At 39.0% G+C, this 19,574-nt stretch overlaps 2 protein-coding genes across 5 annotated transcripts in view; both read right to left on the bottom strand.

Annotated features, from left to right (window-relative positions):
* Positions 1–14,662, bottom strand: part of syne3 (spectrin repeat containing, nuclear envelope family member 3) — a 21,768-nt gene extending 7,106 nt beyond the window's left edge. Inside the window, exons 1-10 of one of the 4 annotated variants that reach the window (XM_008400112.2) lie at positions 14,560–14,662; positions 12,889–13,058; positions 12,635–12,792; positions 9,761–9,933; positions 6,585–6,894; positions 6,348–6,503; positions 5,033–5,392; positions 4,441–4,577; positions 1,168–1,342; positions 715–897 (exon numbers count right to left, since the gene is read on the bottom strand). In XM_008400112.2, coding sequence (XP_008398334.1) covers positions 715–897; positions 1,168–1,342; positions 4,441–4,577; positions 5,033–5,392; positions 6,348–6,503; positions 6,585–6,894; positions 9,761–9,933; positions 12,635–12,792; positions 12,889–12,916 — 1,680 coding nt within the window. In that variant the 5' untranslated portion in view covers positions 12,917–13,058; positions 14,560–14,662. The other 3 variants (XM_017302498.1, XM_017302499.1, XM_017302500.1) reach the window with 3 other exon arrangements.
* A 1,474-nt stretch (positions 14,663–16,136) lies between these two features.
* gabrr2a (gamma-aminobutyric acid type A receptor subunit rho2a) overlaps positions 16,137–19,574 on the bottom strand; it is a 44,026-nt gene continuing 40,588 nt past the window's right edge. The window contains exons 8-9 of the mRNA XM_017302415.1: positions 19,278–19,532; positions 16,137–18,231 (exon numbers count right to left, since the gene is read on the bottom strand). Of these exons, the coding sequence (XP_017157904.1) occupies positions 17,896–18,231; positions 19,278–19,532 (591 nt within the window). The 3' untranslated portion in view covers positions 16,137–17,895. The remainder of the gene's footprint in view (positions 18,232–19,277; positions 19,533–19,574) is intronic.

Here is a 19,574-nt window from a genome sequence, read left to right on the forward strand (position 1 = left end):
GGTCTTTCTGCGTGGAGTTTGCATGTTCTCCCTGTGCATGCGTGGGTTTTCTCCGGGTACTCCGGTTTCCTCCCACAGTCCAAAAACATGACTGTCAGGTTAATTGGCCTGTCTAAATTGCCCCTAGGTGTGAGTGTGTGTGTGCATGGTTGTGTGTCCTGTGTGTCTCTGTGTTGCCCTGCGACAGACTGGCGACCTGTCCAGGGTGACCCCGCCTCTCGCCCGAACGTTAGCTGGAGATCAGCACCAGCAACCCTCCCGACCCCACTGAGGTACAAGGGTGTAAGAAAATGGATGGATGGATGGATGGATGATTGCTGCATCTCTACTCATCTCCTCCCAACAGAGATGCATAACAGAGAAGAGGAATCGTCTTAGTTTTTTGTGTGTCACAGTTGGAGGTTTCCATTTAATGACTTTTATTTGTTATTTCCCAATATATGTGGACTAATCTAGTTCAGATTTGTACATCTCAGACATATAGCATGTTTTAAATGTTTTATGCCATAAAATGAAACTGACGATAAATAAACCATTTCAAGTTCATTTTCTGGACCACTAGATGTCCTTCTTGAACACTGTTATTGCCTCAGCAACAAATTTATTTATTTTTTTAAGTAAAGTTTTACTTTAAACAGTTTTAGCCAGAACTAAAACTAAAACTCGAGTCACCCACTCATCCCCCTCCCCTCCCATCCAGGTGGGCTCAGGTACCTCCAGCCTGTTTTTCCTCTCCAGCAGCTGGTTGTGCAGCAGCTCTCTGGTTCTGACGGCGGCGCTCAGCTCCCCCTGCAGATCGTCAGAACTCTCAGTACCGAACACCGAGTCCAGCAGGTCTCCTTTCACCTGCAGCAGACTCAGACGCTCCTGCAGCTCAGCGCTGTTCTGCAGGAGACCCTGGAGGAAACGACGGAGGAGAGAAATGACCTCACTAATGCTCTCTTGGGAAATTTCATCTAGGCAAATTAAATAATTAAAGACATAAAACAAATATAAATCATTATAAGAAGACCTTTATTTAAAAATATATATTATAACAATGGAAAAGAATCGGATGAAGGAACTCAAACCGTTTCCTGAACGTAGTTTATATATTTTCATTCTCTGTGTGTGTGTATGTGTGCGTGTGCGTGCGTGTGGGTGTGTGTGCGTGTGTGTGTGTCATACCTGGATCTTCTGCAGCAGCATGGCCGTGTTGGAGAAGTCGTTGACGTTGTTGGAGGCCTCCATCACCTGAGAGACGGAGTTTGCCCACTGAAAGAAGTTGAGCAGCGGGTCCCGGAGGAGACTCCTCAGCTCCAGCTCCGACTCCGAACAAAGTCTGGAGGCTCTGCTCTTCACACTGAGACACAGAGACGGGACGAGGACGAGACAGTGGACACAGTGTTTAACAGACAGCTCTGAGACCTCAACATGATGTTTCACCTTCAGACTGCAGTGGGATACATTTCTTTTTGTTCAGTCAGAGGATGAGCCTCTTTAAAGTTCACTTAGAAAGTTCGGCGTGACTCATGAACTCTCTTTCCTTTCAGAACAAACAAATCTAGACGGTTCGGTTTTAGCTGCTGAAAATGAACCTTTTGAAACTTCTGTCCAAGGTGAGAATCAAAACAAACACTGAGTTGTTATTTCCTGTTTCTCCATGGGAACGGAAAACAAGCTTGGCGCTTGTGTTTCATTTATTAATCCCTAATAACCTTCAGCTTTGTTTTAACCCGACAGATTTCAGAAAAAAACATCAAACTGAAGCCGCTGAATCGAGAAAATGAAATGTTTGTGTTTGACAACTAATTTTAAAAAGATTTTTAAACTAAATAAGGACAGTGTTATTATGAAAAACAGGATTTAGTGTTGCAGAACACTGAACATGCGTCAAGTCTCTGGTTCTCAGTTCCAGTTAATTCTGTGTGAACTTAACTAAAAGACAAAGTTTTTATCCTGTTTAATAAACTATATATTTCACTTTGAGCATCATAATACTTAGTTTGGCCCAAAATTATTCATGCAAATCTTTAAGTTATATGAATAATGAGAGCATCTTCAACCTGCAGAAACCCAGAATATAAATATAAATGATGAAAATAACTGAAAATGTGCAACAAATGCTGCTCAGCAACTATGATAATAGACTAAAGATTTTAAAAAGTATGGTAGTATAGTAGTTTTTCAGTCTACTGATGTGTCTTTCATATAATTTTATTCTCTTTTCATAATCTTTGATACTATTTTTTTTTATATAAGCTAGTTTTAAATCTATACCTGCTAGGTGTATGAATAATTAGGGGTTAAACTGAATCTACTGGAGTTGCAGCAGCTTGCAGGACTGAGCTCAGCTTCCTGCCACAATGCGATGTTATTAAAAATTAAACAGAATGTAAAAGAAAAACCTGAGAAAGCTGCATAATTTTCACCGGGAAAGTGTTTCTTAAAAACAATGCAGGATTCAATTTGCCTCCATGTGTTAAACAGGAAGCTAAATTATAATTGGACTAAAAAACAGAAGCGTAAGAAGCTTGTAATGACACAAAGTCCTCGGTTTCTTTAGAGATGCTAAAACTCGACTGGAATAATTCCCCTGTTTGCTGAGATTTAACAAGTTCAAATCGAAAGTTTCCCATTCCTGAAGAAATTTGCTCTAAGAGTCATTTTTAGAGCTGTTCCATTCATTTGGGCGAGGAGCTCCAACTGGTGAATGATGCAAGCTGTGGAAATAATAATGATGCGACAGCACAGGTCAACAAGAACACTGAATATAAACCACCTGCATCGACAGCATGTTGATATTTATGTTTAGACTTTCGAGTTTTGGTCAAAAACACAAGAAAACCCATAACTCTAAGGAAATTTAAAGTGTTTTTCTGTGGTAACTTGCATAAATTAACAGATTTTTCTGCTTTAGCTGTAGAAAGTGACTCAGCACTCATTAACAACAGCAGCATATTTTTTGAATGCTCAGATTTATTTGGAGGTTTAGATTTATTCTCTAGCATCTATTTTGGACAGCAGGGGGAGTTTGTCTGTGTACCGTATTTTCCGCACTATAAGGCGCACCTAAAAACCTTCAATTTCCTCAAAAACCGACAGTGCGCCTTATAATCCGGTGCGCCTTATATATGGACCAATATTGAGCCACAACAGGTCAAGCAACTACGGTAAGCAGCCACCGGCTTCATTTTCGCCCGTAGTGGAAGAAGTGCGCGGTGCATGCTGGGTTAATTGTCAAAAAACTGGTTTGTTAATAAAGTTTGACTGACCTATCTACCTAACGACCTGATAATCAGGTCGTCTGCAGGTCATTTAGCACCACGTTCTCCACCAACATGCTGTGCGCCAACGGAGACGGGTGACCATCGTCCAGCCACGCCCCGGCCCAGTCACAGAAGGCTCTCCTCGCCGACCCGAGTCGGACTGTTTTGTTGGCATTCTACATGTCAACAAAGTGGCTTTAGACATTCATCCGCGGTGCTTCGACTAGGGTTACCAAGGGACCAGCCCCTGTACACTTAAAGCCGGGGGGGCGGGGAAGAGAGACAGAGACTGCGGCGGCAGCGTGTCGGTTGGTCTGTGTTACCCAGAAAGCAGTTGGGCACAATATCACAACACCAACACCGTGAGTGAAACAACGACTGGGGAAGACTACTATATAAAGCACTGGGGACCACTTCTTTATTTGTGGAGTACGGAACAAATCATGTCCCGTATAGGTTCAATACAGGACGGGTGGCAACCGTAACTGTAGCGTCTATTCTATGCGCCTTATATATGAAAGAAAGTTTTAAAATAGGCCATTCATTGAAGGTGCGCCTTAATGCGGAAAATACTGTAATTTGTTTAATCTGAGGGTTTATTGAACAGCCTGGATCATCAAACCCAAAAACTCCCTTTTGAAAATAGAAAACTTTATTTTAAACTCCCTTTTCCTAATTTCCCAAAATGAAGACGTTTTTAGGAAATAATATTTCATATTACCTTTTTTCAGGTAATAGGAAATAGAAAAATAGGAAATTTCCTATTTTTAGTAAATTTTGTGACCAATTTCCAATTTTTCCGTATGCTGTTACAGATTTTGGGTTGATTTTTTTGCATTTTTTCATGTTTTCTTCCAACAATTTGGAAATTCATCCTCATTAACATTTCTGAACAATTCACTGCATGGCTCTGATACGTAATCAATCAATCAAATCCACTGAGGTAACTAATAATCAGACAGAATGAGATGGATCGGCTGCAGCTCAACTTTACATACATTTTACTCTCCTTTCTGTTAATAATTTACGTTTTATGGTTTCAACATGTTTTACAGCTGCTTTCATCAGATCAGATCAGTTAAATCAGCTGAGAAAACACGTTTCCATGGAAACGGCGGAATTTTTGATCACAGAAACGCACCAACTACGATAAAACCCCTCAGCTGAAGGTTTGACCGCACGTTGCTCCTACCTCTGATGTTCTTTAACAACGGCCAGGACGCCGTCTGTGAGGTGGCGAGGATCCTCCGAGAACCTGAACAGATCCTTCAGCTGAGACTTCAGCAGCTCCACCTGAGACTCTTTACCTGCCAGAGTGTTCCTCACAACCTGAAACACAGATAGGAGAGACTCTTCAGGTTCCTGAATCTCACACAATCCCATCCACTTCAGCATCTCCGCCTCAACAGTCAAAAACTTACCACCTTCTTCGAATCTAACAAAGTTGGTGTCAAATGTTTCGGCAGGAAAGTTTTGTTTGTGCCGCTATCATTTTAAATGCTATTAATAAATATTTTCAGAGGTTATTAAAAATACTTTTTTAAAGTATACACAAAAATACTTTGTGTATACTTTGTGAAGTTTGCAGCACAAACTTAAACAAAAATGTATTTATATAAATTTTGTTAAATGTTTTAAAATTTGGAGGTCAGTTGACCTTTGACTCCCTCTGGAGGCATTTATTAGTATTTCTAAAATGAGAGCACCACAAACAAAACGTTTTGCAGCACAAACGTTTGACACCAATTTTATTTAAAATGAAGAAGTTGTGGAGGCGAACCTACCGAGTATTTCCTCCACTGCCCCTCCATCTGCTCCTCGGTCGTCTCTGTGCAGCTCTTGGACTCCTGGGTGTCGACCAGCTCCTGGTCCAGATCCTGCAGCATCTCCCTGATCCGGCCGATATCCTCCCCCAGCCGCTGGCACCGGGTCACGTACTGACTGTGGGAGTCCAAGCTGCAGTGCAGCCCCTCCTCGGCCTCACAGAGACCCTGCCGCAGCCGCTGCCAGCCCAGCCGCAGCTCCTCGGCCTCCTCCTGCACGGCCTCGGCTCCCGCCGGAGACGTGTTGGTCCTGACGGCGTCGGCCACGCCTTCGATGTGCAGCAGCGTCTTCTCCTCAGTGGCCATGCTTTCGTCCAGAGTCTGAGACAAAGCAAGACGTTAGGACAGGGTGTCCAAACTTTTTGTCATGTGGGCCAAAATCGTCAAGTCAAAAGTACTCGCAGGCCAAGAAAATAACTAAATGAATTAAGGTAATAAAGACGTCTGATTTATTGATTTATTTATGTTGTTATATCTATTTCTAATGGATGTTGGTTATCAGAAATCCCAAACTTGAAAAGATTTTGCATGTTTGCTGTGTTAAAAGAAAGTTCTAGTTCTTGTTCTCAAATTATTTCAGGCTCGATTGAACAAATTTATTCTCAGTTTTATAAACAGGTTTTGTTTTACTTTCTTGACATATTTAGCAGAGTTTAACAAAATAGATAAAAGCCAATTTGGGTGCTTTTCAGTAAAAGTTTATGCATAAATGTTACTTTACTTATCATCTAAAGTCTTGATGGTAAAAACATTTACATTTGTGTCTTACTTGGCATATTTTTTATTTTAAGAACATTATGTCAGCAGAAATTTTATTGTGATTAAAAATAAAAAGCCTACATATGCATCAACTCTTTTATGCAGCAGAAAAACTGCAGGTGCTCCAGAACCACTCAGTGTCTAACAGGGACGCACCGATCCACTTGTTTCCACTTCTGATGCCAATACAGATATCTGAGGTTTAGTATCGACCGATACCGATACGATATAGAAAAACATCGCTGAACTGACTTAAAATGTCTCTTTTTTTAAACACAGATATAAATGTACTGAATTAGAAATTTATTTGACAACTCTGCACCAGTACAGCAAACATGAAAAAAACAACTCAACTTTAATTTGTTCAGTCAGTGCAATTAGGAGTGACAGCCAATGTAAAATAAATAAAATGATGAAAACAGGTGTAAAAATAAACTGCAACAAATATTCCTGTCACTCTGCTGAGCTGGAACCGGCCAGCAGACGCTGACATGCTGCTGGCAGCGGTTGGACTGACCTTTAATGCTCTCAGTTTGCTCTCCGGCGGTTCGTCCAGCTTCATCAGCTCCGTCAGCTCTTTGGTTTTAGACACCAGCCAGGACTGGAACTTCTGGACGTGGCTGTGGAACATGTGATGCTCTTCGCTGATCTTCTGCAGCAGCATCAGTCGCTCCTAACCAAACAGGAGAAATAAGAAACATCTAGAGGTGTTCTAAGACCCGGTCAGGATGATCCGGGGTAAATCGGGTCTCACCTGGGCTCGGTCTCGGACGTCCATGTAGTCCTCCTGCAGCCTCTGCTGGGCCTTTGCGTCCACGCTGGGATCCTCGATTCTGCTGTGCAGAGCGGCCGCCTCGTCCAGCAGCCTCTCCAGCAGAACCGCCTGGCTCTTGATGTCGCTGACAATCACCATCTGCTGCTCCACCTGCCACAGCTTCTCCTTCAGGCCCATCTGCAGCTCCACGTCCAGGTCCAGGCTGCGGCGCTGCTTCGTCAGCCACAACTCAAACTCCTCGTACGCCTTCAGGTACTCGCTCCAGTGGAGCCACACCCACTCGATCCGGCTACACAGACAGAGACGCGGCTAAACTTTACTTCACAGCAGCAACTAAATATTATTTTGGTAATCAATTATTCTGATAAAGAAATCTGAAGATTTTTATTTAACTATGTTAGCCTTTATTTTAGAAATGCATTGAAATATTCAAAACATAATTAAGAATCTTATTTATTTAAGAAAATAAATTCTTAATTTATTTCAATAAATAAAATTTTATAATATTGAAATTAATTTGATTGAAAATGTATTTTAATATTTTTTACTTATTTAAGATAAATAAAATGTTATTTATAAATTTTTATTTATAAAAATTGTCCAAAGTTAAATAGTTTATTTAAAATTAAAATATTTATTTTATATAAACTAACATTCATTAAAATTAAATGTAATAAAAATGCATTTTAATAAATATTTGTTTTATATAAAATTAATTTAAAAAAATTATACATTTTTATTTCTAAAAATGTTTCAAAGTTAGAATTAGTTTATTTTTAACTTTTGAAAAATAAACTGTTTTTAAAAGTTTATTTTATAATAAGTTTATTTTTATTATAAAATAAACTTTTTAAAAGTTTATTTTATAATAAACTTTTAAATAGAAAGTTAATTTGATTAATAATTAGACAGCTAACGGTCTTTAATAGGAGATTTTATTTGTTAGTTTTTACAGAATTTTAAAGCTAAAACTGCCACTTGAAGAGTTATGGGGGTTTTGGTAGTTTTTTTATTGATATTAAAGGCAAAATGTATATATTTTTGTACAGTTTTGACTTTCTTAATGCTCTGATTTTGTTCTATCTGCCAAATTTGTTTACTCCAGTCCACAATTAATTTATTACTAAATTTATGGTAATTTTAATAATCGACTAATCAGATTAGTCACTTCAGCTCTACTTTACGTCATTTAAACTTCCACTTTGTAAAATAACCAGCACCTCCTATCAGAGTCAGAAATCTCACATCCTCTCTGTTCTCAGCTGGGATCAGATTAGTTTCAATTTAAGATTTGAAAAGCCATTTAATTCAGATGTTGTTCATGCAGTTCCTTGTTTCACTCAAATGATAAAGTGACATTTTGGAAAACATCTCAGTTGATTTGGCATTTAGCAGGACTGCATGCTGACAACATGACATTACCGGCTCTTTAACAGCCGCCTCTCTTTGTTATCTGTCTGTCTCACATGCGAAGCCCTCTGAGATATTTATGCTTCCTGCCGTGCAGATATCAACCTCTCATGATGTCTTCCTGGCATTTTCCTCCTTTCTAAATTGTTCCTTTATTCCCAGAGCGAGAAAATAAACCCGGTTCTTTTATTTTGCAGGAAAACAAGCAGGTTTACAGGAAAACAAGCAGGAATCAATGGTCCGATTTACTGGGAAATGATTTTGTAAGACGATTCACAAAAACTTCTGCAGATAAACGTCAACTATGAAAAATTATTCCACAGGCAAAGTACAACAAAAAATAAGTTATATAAATTAATGCATGTTTTCATCTCTGACGTGTACTTTTATTAAATTCCAGTTTTTATGTCAGAGTGTGACCTCTTCATCAGAGAGGATCGTGAAGCTGCAGCTTGCTCTCTGATTGGTCGATGGATTCCACCTGACAGGTGAATGTTTCTCTGTGTCAGGCGTTTTGATTCATCTGAAAACAATCCTGACATCAGATGTTTCTGCTAACGCCGAGTTCAGTGATCCTTGCTCTTTTATGTTTATTTTCATTAATGTGTCACTCGGAACTTTGACAGTTCCTCTAAAACTGTTTGAGGAACTAAAGATTAATATTCTATTAGCTGAGATTTTAAAGCTAGAAGAGGTTTCCTCCAACACACTGAAGGTTAGAGATATTGTGATATTATGACTATATCATAATATCAACATGTAAAACTAGGCATACACCTCAAGATTTTCTAAAACTGTGCAGCACCAGTGCAAATTTTACACCTTTTTAATGTATTTATTTGATAGGGACAAGTATGTTTTATTGTGACAAACAAATCACATATAGGAATTAAAATTAAGTGAACATGTGTAACAGGGTTTTATTTTAACAATAATATGGATGTGAAGTTGGTCAAAATTTGTTTATTCTTTGAATTTGTTTTGTTTAGTCAGTAAGTTGTTTCTCCTGACATTTATTGGTGTTTTCATTTCTGTTTCTGTTGTTAACTGTGGTATGTATTAGCTTTAGCTCTGTGTTTTCTTTACAAATATATTCTAACATATATCTTAGACAAATGTATTCATATACGGAGTTTCATGAGTGATTTTGCTGTGTTTTGTGTAAGTTTTTAATTGTTATTAATTTTTTCCATTGTTTATTGCTGCTATGTTTATTGCTGCCAACTGCTCATTAGGAGCCATTGCTTGTTTAGGGTTATTTATTATATTTAATTTAATCGCAGAAGCTGCTAGACTGATGTTAACCACCAACTTGATTTCCTCTTTTCTTAGAATAAATCCAGTGAACCTGTGTGTGTCATGAAGTCAACCTATTGTAACAGAGATGAACATTGAACACATGCATAGAAACATAACCAAATGTTAAAGAGAAGGGGGGTGGGGGGGATTCAATGCAGTTAATTAGGTATTCATAGCCTGGAGAGTGTTTTTGCTGATATGGTAGAGGAAGGATAAATAATATAATAACAATAAAGCATTAGGGACAAGTATAAGCAGTTAACATGTTGGTTTAGCATGTAGAGCCGTAACTAATATGCAGTGTTCATCCCTAGAAGATCTTTAAAGTAAACAATTATTGAAATACATAGTTAAACACCAAACAGAAGGCAAATAAACATATCATTATAGATTTTGCTGCTACTAAAATGCAACAAAGTTCACCTCCAACATGCACTGAAGGTTACCTGTGACAGTGGACGATGTAGGTGCTGGTCTCGTCCCACTGGTTCTTCAGCTCCTTCAGCTTTTCGTTGGTGCTGTTCCTCAGCTCTTCATCGCCGCTCTGCAGAAGCTTCTCTGCAGCCAACAGCGCCTGGTCCACTATCATCTGACCATTGTGAGACGAATGGTGGATTTTCTACAAAATCACACAAGAAAAACTTTTAAAGTCCAAACACCTTTGGATAGACAGATAGACTCCTATCTCTAGGAACAGATAGTTCTTATATTATCACACAAAACCAACCACAAAAAACATAACAACACCTCCTTCTTGTTTTTATGTTCCTATTACTTTGTTCAGATGTTCAGGATTATTCACCCCTGAAAAAACAATCAAAATCTGATTTTTCAAAATATTTAAAGCTGATAAAGATTAAAAAATCTTTTATCCTGAGATCAGATTAACAAGTTCAGCTCACATGAATCCTGGATGTGAACCTCTAACTCTGCTGCAATAAGCAATTAATCAATGCTTATTGCATTAATTAATTGCAATAAGCGTGCTTATTGCATTGCACTGCAATAATTAATCATTTAGTGATAAATTATCTTCATCATTTCCATTTGCATGTTTGTTTTTCTCGAGTTCTTCTTTCTACTAAAGAGACTTGATGACAAAAGTATTCAGTCTGGTGCATCACTCTTAACTAAACCTTTTTTTGAAGAGCAGTTTTGTTAAGTATCCATTTTATTTGCTTTAACACTAGTTTTGTTTATTTGTTTTATACATTTAAAATGTCTTGCAGTTACAATGTTAATTACTCGCTAGGAAAAAAAACTGTTTAGTGATCTTTGAGAGGTTGTACTTGCATCATCATGTCATCATTATATTACTTGAAAATAATCTCAAAACAACAATATTCTCATTTATCTCAATCATTTCTGGGTCAATGTATAATCCTCAAACTTTGCTACCATGTTTTACAGTGAAGCTCAGTGGTGATGCATAACAACATTCAGGGATGCAACTACATGTGAGGATATTTGTAGCACAGCAGTAAAATAAAGATCAGGCATTAAACTGATGATTCTACCAAATAAAATTGAGATGAAAATGGATCAGAGCACAACAGAACACAAACTTAAACAACAACATACTGCAGAGATTTGCCTTCACCATTCATTCTTGCCCTTTATGCTTTTCCTCAGATTCGTTACTTTATGCAACGACTGAAACTCAGTGCAACAGCAGCCAGAGCCTAAAGGAAAATGTTGACAGATCTTCAGGAAGCCTGGAGACGTATTTAAATTATTTATCAAGATCCCTTTAAAAGGTAAAGAAAAGGAAGCCTTTCTGCAGCAGCAGGTTCAGAGTGAGCCGGTTTTATTCCCGTGTGAGTCGGATGAACATAGAGAAACAGGAACTCTTTGTAATAATAGCTTTTAGGAAAAAACACAAGAAAAACACCGTGGTCTCCTCAGAAACAACAAAAACATCTCTAAATTAAAAACATGTACTCAGATTTAGTAGCTTCAACAGAATCAAAACAGAAATCCAAAAGAATTTTAAACGGGTTCTGCCGCCTGCTTCTGCAGAACAGCTGACTGACTGCAGTTTTCATGAGGGCGAGGCCTTAAAGTGAAAACAGGAGGTGCAGCGACTCGATGATGATTGATGTTGTGATCAGCTGCAGGAGCAGATCGCCATGCTGGTTATTCACCGCCTGCAGCAGCAGCTCATCATGGGAAGCTTAAGCTCTGCAGCAGCAGCAATGCAATTAATGAGTCTGACTCCAGTTAGGACAACACCCAGCGGGGAGCGGCTCATAAAACTGCATGCATTCATGCAACCTGCTGTCAGATTGTTTTTATGGCTGCTTTAAGAATATAGATTTAAACAGAGATGAGATTCTCAGTTAAAGCAGATCAAACTGCATCTCTGCTCCCTTTGAATGTGACCTATTGTGCTTCCTTGAACAAGTTACCACAAGTTTACAGGCATTATTTTTGCACAAAATCATGAGATTTTAGTCTGCTCAGTTCTGCCTATTTTAATCTTTCAAAATGAGCTGATTTAGGGTCTGTACCTCTAAATGCAAATGAGCTGCTGCAGGCCACGCCCCTAAAAACTCACCGTTTGCACTTGCATGTAAAAATGGCTGAAAACGTGTTAGCAATTATACAACCATACATCTTTAAAAAGCATTAGTAGGACCTCCTGTACAACCAACATGAGTGCAGCAAGTGGTTTCTGGATTGTAAGTCAACATCAAAACACTTGTCTTTTCCAGCAGCCATTGTACAGCGGTATAACCAACTGACCAAACTTGCTGGAGCTCATCATAGGTTGACAGTGTAGTGCCCGTCGATTGTGACTTAACAATCTGAAGGTTTTTGAAATAGCTCATTTTCCAGACACCAAAAACATTAACTTATTGCTAAAAACTTATTTTTACTTAAATAGTTGGGATGCTTTTAAAAGCAGTTGAGACCCAAATGAAAGTTAAAAAATGTGATTTTTCATAACTGGTCCTCTGTTATGAGCAGATTAAGCTGACTAGAGAGCAGCTGCAGCCCACCTGGGAGCAGATAACCAAGCTGAGAGCAGGTATCACTCACCTGAGAGCTCAGCTTGCTAAGTGAGGGCCGTGCCTGCTGATTTGTGACATTACATTCCAAAGATTTTTGAAATGGCTCATCTTCCAGTCACCACAAAACATCAACTTATTTTTTTTAACAGCACCTAGGCTGTTTTTGGAAGCAGTTGAGAACCAAATGGCAGGCAGAAACGTGCGAAATGTGCACAGCAGGTTGGGGATTTTCTAAAAATCCTGCCACATATCCAACTAAATCCTACATTCAGACAGCTTAACCCCATCAAAGAAAACCCGACACACCTCGGTTTCCCTGAGTCGGGCCTCCAGGGCATCTCGCGGTCCCGCCGTGTTGTCGTTAGCCTTCAGCTGCTCCTCGATGCCCTTCATCCAAGCATCGGCCTCCTGCAGGCGGGCGGTGAACTCCTGCTGCTCCTGCTGGGTCATGGCCGGACCAGAGCCTGCAGAAAGAGGAATAAATCAGAACCAGCAGGAACATGAAGCTGTTCCATGTCTCGGGTTTAATTCCCAGCCCAGTGAAAGCATCAAGGTGTAACCTTCAGGTTGTGAGTCAGAGGTCTGCATTCTTCTTCTTCTTGGTTGTTTTCCAGTAAAAACTTCATTAATTCTCCTGCAGTTTGTTGAAGCGTGAAAACAAAAATCCCAGGAATACTCTGTGTGGCTGTCAGGTCTGTGGAGGAACTCGTTGTTCCCTCAGGAGCTGCAGCTGGAACGTTAAAAACGTTAAACTGCAGTGAAACACGAAGCTGGGAGGAGCCAACGAAACGACTTCTCCTTTGAGAGAGCGGTTTTCCTGAATGACTCATTTCAACCACAGCAGCATTCCTCTTGGTTCTTTCACACCACGACTGCAGAAATTCTGAGTAATAAACTTAAATTTGGTTCAGATGGTTTATCCGTTTCACTCCAGCTTTAACTTTATGTTCTGTAGCTCTAAAAAAAACAACCAGAACTCTCAGTTTGGATCTTTCTGAACTCGACTGCAGTTTTTATTGTTGTTGCCTCACAGTTAAACATCACAGGATAGAAATGTGTTTTAAACTAACAAAAACAATCTGAACATTTCTTCTCAACTTCTCTTTTAGTTTTCAGACATTTCTAAATAATGAAAAATACATTTTAATCCATCAAATGCACATTGACAAGACGTTTGTCCCTCCAGAGCCACCGTACTTTAAATTCAAATCTGTCAAACGCTTTAATTCAAACTAATGAAAGACAACGTCTTAATATTCACCTTAATTAAAAAGCTTTAAAACCTAAATATGAGCATGTTTCCTCCTGTACAAATAAAACGTTATGTCATATTTTCTAAGAAATCTTGCCTTCAATCTCAGAATTCCTACTTTAACCTGACAATTCTGATTTTAATCTGATATCTTTCCTTTAATCTCAAAGTTCACATTTAAATCTCTTAATATCTACGTCAATACCAGAATTCCAACTTTAATCTCCGAATATCTATTTTTACCTGACAATTCGCATTTTAATCTCTGATATCTTGGCATTGATCTCAAACTTCAAATATCAATCTTATATCAACTTTAATCTCAAAATTCTGGCTTCAATCTCAGAATATCGACTTTCATTTTACAATTCTGACTTTTATTTTAGAATTCAGAAGTTAATCTGCTGAACTATGACTTCTCAAAATTCTGAACTGTGAGATTAACATTAGAAAAAAAAAGACACCCAGTTATCCTAATCCTTATTTGTATATAACTGATAATAACTCACTTAAAAAAATGAATCTGAATAATCTGATGTCCAGTTGGATCAGGCAGATGCATCCGGTTCTGTTACCAAAGGTCCGAACTGACTCACAGCAGCTGTCAGAAGATCAGAGGAAACAGGAAACTCTACAGGAAACGGATCAGAGCCATCCTGACCTTCATCGTTCTGCAGACAGAACCGGAAGCCCAACAAGAAACCATAGTTTGGTGGCGACCCGTTAGAGTGACGCAGCTCTGTGACGTCATGTGTGTTTTGACGTTAATCCACTTGAGCCTGACGGACAGGTGAGCTCTGATCTCAGCTGATCAGGTGTAACGGAGACTCTGACAGGAAACAGAGCGCTGGTATCTATGAAGCGACCCGGAACACACCGAACAGCTGCTGCTGCGGCCACCCGAACTCTGTCTGTGTTCGGTCAACAAACAATAAGCAAACAGCGAGTAAACAGGTCTAAACAAAACACAAGCACTCACAGCTTCCGGCTCCGAGCGGTTCTCTGTCCGGTGGCTGCAGAGAGTTATCAAAACAGTCCGGGTCGGCGAGGACGGGAAACTTCCTGCTGGCAGGAAGTGGAGCTCTGCGCTGCGTTCACTGACCGCTCGGAAATTAGGGGAAACTTTCAGATATTACAGGATTTTTCACCGCAGAATAAAAGATGGTTGAAAAGAGTATTGTTTAAAAGTCTGAAACAAAATGTAGAAACGTAGATTTATATTGTTGCTCCAATAATAAAAGAATAAAATAAGTTAAATTCACATAAAGACAGAGGAATCCGAGGATTTCAAACGCATCATGATCTGAAACAAAACAATGTTTTGATTGTTTTATTACTCTACTCAAAGGTTAATCAGCTATATGTTTATATTCAGTAACTAGAGTTTTTGATAGTTACATAAATCAATAAACGAGGAAATGTTATTTAATCATTTATGTATCTCCCTCTCCCGTTATGTTTACTTTTTTTATGTTTACAGTTTCTATTATATTGCATTAGGTCTCCACCTTATTGGGAAAACATGCAATATTTTTTCACATTAGTGAAAGTTGCTGTAAAATGAGCAAATAATTTAAAAAGTGTTATATGTAATTTAAAAAATCCTAAACAAAAAGGTTTCATTAATTTTTTTTTTTTCTGGCTAATGTCTGCTATTGGATTATTGAAATAATTTAGATTAGTTTCTAAATTACTACCATTTTACCACCTAGTAAATAATTTTTATGCTACTCTGTTGTCAACCAGAATCTGAAAGCATGATCCTTCAATAATTAACCATCAATGATGGCAGTCCATGCAGTTGTGCAATTTGTCATGCAGATAGTTTAAAGTGATCAGGCTCATTTGATTAGATTAGAAATACCTTTTGAAAGTAACAACCTTAAACCGGGTGTAAAACATTTTCTTTTAATCCCTTATTTCTCTCTTAAAAAAATTTTTTTAATGGTGTGACGGTTTTCATTAAGTGGAAATTAAGAGAATAAAGTATCTACATAATGTGTTTTAATGAGTGATATGAGATACTTTAACAAAATAACTTTTTAATAAAATATGCAGTTAGCCAGCTAACTAGCTAATGTGGTGAAAGAACAAAGTTATGTGCTGCAGATGGCCTGAATATAGTTATGAGATTTGGTTCCGGTAACTAAGATTATTGTAAATTAACAGAGGAGGCACATGTGAAACATTTTGTCAATTTTTGTGTCTTATTTTGTCTTGCATAAAACAAAAAACATTTCAGAAGTACACCACTTTTCCTCAAGGAAAATGTCCATCTATTGGTTCCAAACAGGCTAAAGCACTCTTGGATTATACAGCACAACTATCGTATTTTGTAGTTGACTCAAGATCTAGGATTGTCTTCAGCTTTTTTTTCAGAACAGCTTTTTGTATTTCCTAAATTTTATGTTCTTGTATTAAAATTACTTTGCAGATTAGACCTGAGTCACCTTACAGGTCTGATGTCTGACAGAGTTTGATGAAATGACTTTATCGGGTTTCTCTGTGGTAACAGATTCATACTAAGATGTTAAAGGAAGAGTGAGAGCAGAGAAGTCGGTTCAAATCCATCTGAATCAGAGGCAGAGTCAGTTTATTACAGTTATATTTAATACATCTTGACCAACACAGAAACATTCTTTATGTCAGATTTAACCAGCAGAAACATTTCACCGACAAACTCAAACACACAGCTGAGCATCAAACTAAAACTCTTCATCACCTGGAGATCTGAGCGTCTGTAACAGGATTGGATCTCAGTAAAGTTTCCTCTGACACATCGGCATCTCAGCGATTCGAAAACATTTCATCGTCCGTGGTGACGATAAACAATAAACATTCATGTTTAAAAGCTCCCCAATAAGTCGACTGCGATGTTTGGTGGAAAAGCACAAAGACCTCCTGCCGGCTGACAGATGGGAAGCTGCAGACAGATGTGCATCCTCTGCAGACAAGGTGTGACATTGTAGTCAGAGACACCAGATGTGCAGACTCTGCATCCCGAAGTCCAGATGTGCAGCTAGATGTAGAGCCGCGGAAAAGTGTGCATCCACTGCAGAGAGGCGTGGCGTTGTGGAGAGACGTAGTCAGATGTGTAGTCAAAGTAAAATCTGACACTGCTACAACCTTTACAGACAGATGTTGAGCTGTAGACTGATGTGAAGCTGCAGAAATAAGTGCAGAGTCAGACAGATGCATACAGACGTGTTGTCTGGTCTCTGCAGTTCATCCGAGGTTGTTTTTTCTTCTCATAAAGAAGCAGTTCGTACTCTTTAAATGAGCTGCCATCAGTCATTCTTGATCAAATATAAGCTTTAAAAACACTGACTGTTTCAACAGTTCTTTAATCTACACAAATACAAACTTTATTTTATAATACACTGAGGTTTAGTGGAATAAATTAGTCCAGTAAATAAACACAGTAAGTGTGTTTGGTCAGATCTGACAAAGACGTCTCAGCCTTCAGATCTGTGATCTGATCTGGGCTCCATGGAGGCTCAAACGACATTCAACTCGCCTTATAAAACACAGAGTTAAGATCTTACAGGAGCAGCAAAAGTCATAATTGCTGCAAATCTTTGAAATTTGTGAAAACATTTACCCAGAAATCAATTAAATTTATTACTGTTTATGTCTCCTCAGCTCTGAAAGCCTCTCGTTCTTTAATGACGTGTGAAAAACTCTTCAGGGTTATGATTTCAGCTGTGTTTGTTTTTCTGTTAAATTTCTCCTGTAATAAACACCATCGTCTGTGAAGGACTAATAAAATAAAGCATCCCCATCCTCTCCGTCAGTAATAACTCACGTTACCGTGACAACCTCCGCCAGGTGCTCCATTCCTGCTGCCGTCTTTCACATCTGAGACTTTAAATTTTCCTGAGGTTGAGCTCAACATGTTGATGCAACTCAAAAGTTGAATTCTACAAAAGCCAATAAACCAAATCTGAGCGTTTTTACATTCAGCTGGATTAAAACTTGGAATTTGAACAAAACCAGTTAATTTTCAAACCTGAGATGTTTTTCTTTTTTCCTGTAAATGTCCTCTTCAGTTGCAGATTTTCGTTGTCCTGAACCCAAACATTCATAACTGATAACGTCCGACACAGTTTGTGTGTTCCCTTGCTTTTACTGTACAATATTTATGAACATTCAAGCTGCTGTTGGAAAGAAATTAAACCCAGAAGCAGAACCCTGGAGATGTTTCAGCACCTCAGGTTCTGCTGGTCTACCTGTTCCTCCTGTGTAAGATCCCAACATTAACTCTTCATCTCCTTCGGGTTCATCACTGATATTAGTTTCCACCCCCGGCTGTCAATCAGCAGTAAACCGACCAGTAGATGAGGTTGAAGAAGATGTACGATCCTGGGAAAATCATCCGGGAGTATTTATCGATGGCGTGCGTGTTCTGGATGATGTTGAGGGCGCGCAGGCTCTTCCTCTTCTTGATGCCGGCAGACTCGGTGCTCATGGACAGGTGCACCACCATGTGCTCTGACTTCTCCGGGACTTTCTGCTTCTCCTCGGGTTCGTCCTCTGGAACCATCGGCTCCTCGGTGTAGCCGGCCAGGCTGTTGGTGTCCGCCTCGCTGTAGGTGCCGTCCAGCATGGTCATGGTTCGTGTTTGGGAGATGCTGCAGGTGCAAGGCAGCGACTGGGAGGGGAAACAAATCACAACTCATGAAGACGACTGTCAGCAAAATCTACCAAAAATGGACACACATTAAAACTGCAGAATTTTGATGTATTGTTGTCAGATAGATTTCAGTTATTGATGGCAAAAAAAAACAAAAACAAAAAAAACAGTAGGACTGGAATTGTTATTTTTGTTATTTTCTACATTGTTTGTGCCACAAGAAAATCAAAAAATATTAGTAAATTCAACAATATGATTAAATGCAGTTACTGTGTGCAGGCTAGTGATATAAATCAAAGTTTTTTAGTGTAAATGTAATGTTTGTTCAGTAGTTTACTATATGGTGTTTTCTTTATAGCTTTGTAATTTTCTGTTTTTATTGTGGAAAGCACCTTGACTCGTCTTGCTGCTGAAATGCGCTGTACAAATAAACTTGACTGATTGATCAACTTTACTCAAAACTGGAATGTAGGTAAATTGACCTTGAAGAAAAAAGAACTGATTAGGAATAAAATATTACTGCAAAAACACAAAATTTTATAAAGTATTTTTAATCTAGTTTCTGGTGCAAATACCTTAAAATATTTGAAATAAGTCAAAACTTACATACTACTAACTTTTCAACAAGATTTAGGAGATTATTGTAAACCCTTTAATACCAAAGTTTCAATTCTCCGCCTGGATATTTTTGCTTTTTCTGATTGTACAAAGTTCTCTAAATGTCCTGTGAGTAAATATTTTCCCCCACTTCTCCATAACAACTGGAACTTTCAATATCTAGTAAGTACCATCTATTAAAGGAGCGCCCCTCTTTTTAGGGTCTCTTGTCGCTTTAAATCCAAATAAGTTGCTGCTGGCCTCACCCTCCAAACTCAACATTTACACTCCCATAAAAAAGGCTGTGAACAGATGCACAATTGTACAACTGTACATCTTTGAAAAGTAGAAGTGGAGCCTCCTGCACAACCAACAAGACTTCAGAAAGTGGTTTCTGGATGGCAAGTCAATTAAAAACCAGTTGTCTTTTCCAGCAGCAATTGTTTACTGTTACAGGTGTAACTTACCTGAGAGCGTGCCCTCTCCCTCATCTTGCGCTCGCGGCGGTCCTGGACGGTGGACAGGTAGTTCACAGCCGCGTACTCCAACACAGAGAGGAACACAAAGACGAAGCTGACCCACAGGTAGATGTCCACGGCTTTAATGTAGGACACGCGCGGCATGGAGGCATTGACCCCGGTGATAATGGTGGACATGGTCAGCACCGTGGTGATACCTGCATGCACGCACGCACGCACGCACGCACGCACACACGCACACACACACACACACACGCACACACACACACACACACACACACACAC

Source organism: Poecilia reticulata, linkage group LG22, assembly GCF_000633615.1.
Source record: "Poecilia reticulata strain Guanapo linkage group LG22, Guppy_female_1.0+MT, whole genome shotgun sequence".
Lineage (NCBI taxonomy): Eukaryota > Metazoa > Chordata > Actinopteri > Cyprinodontiformes > Poeciliidae > Poecilia > Poecilia reticulata.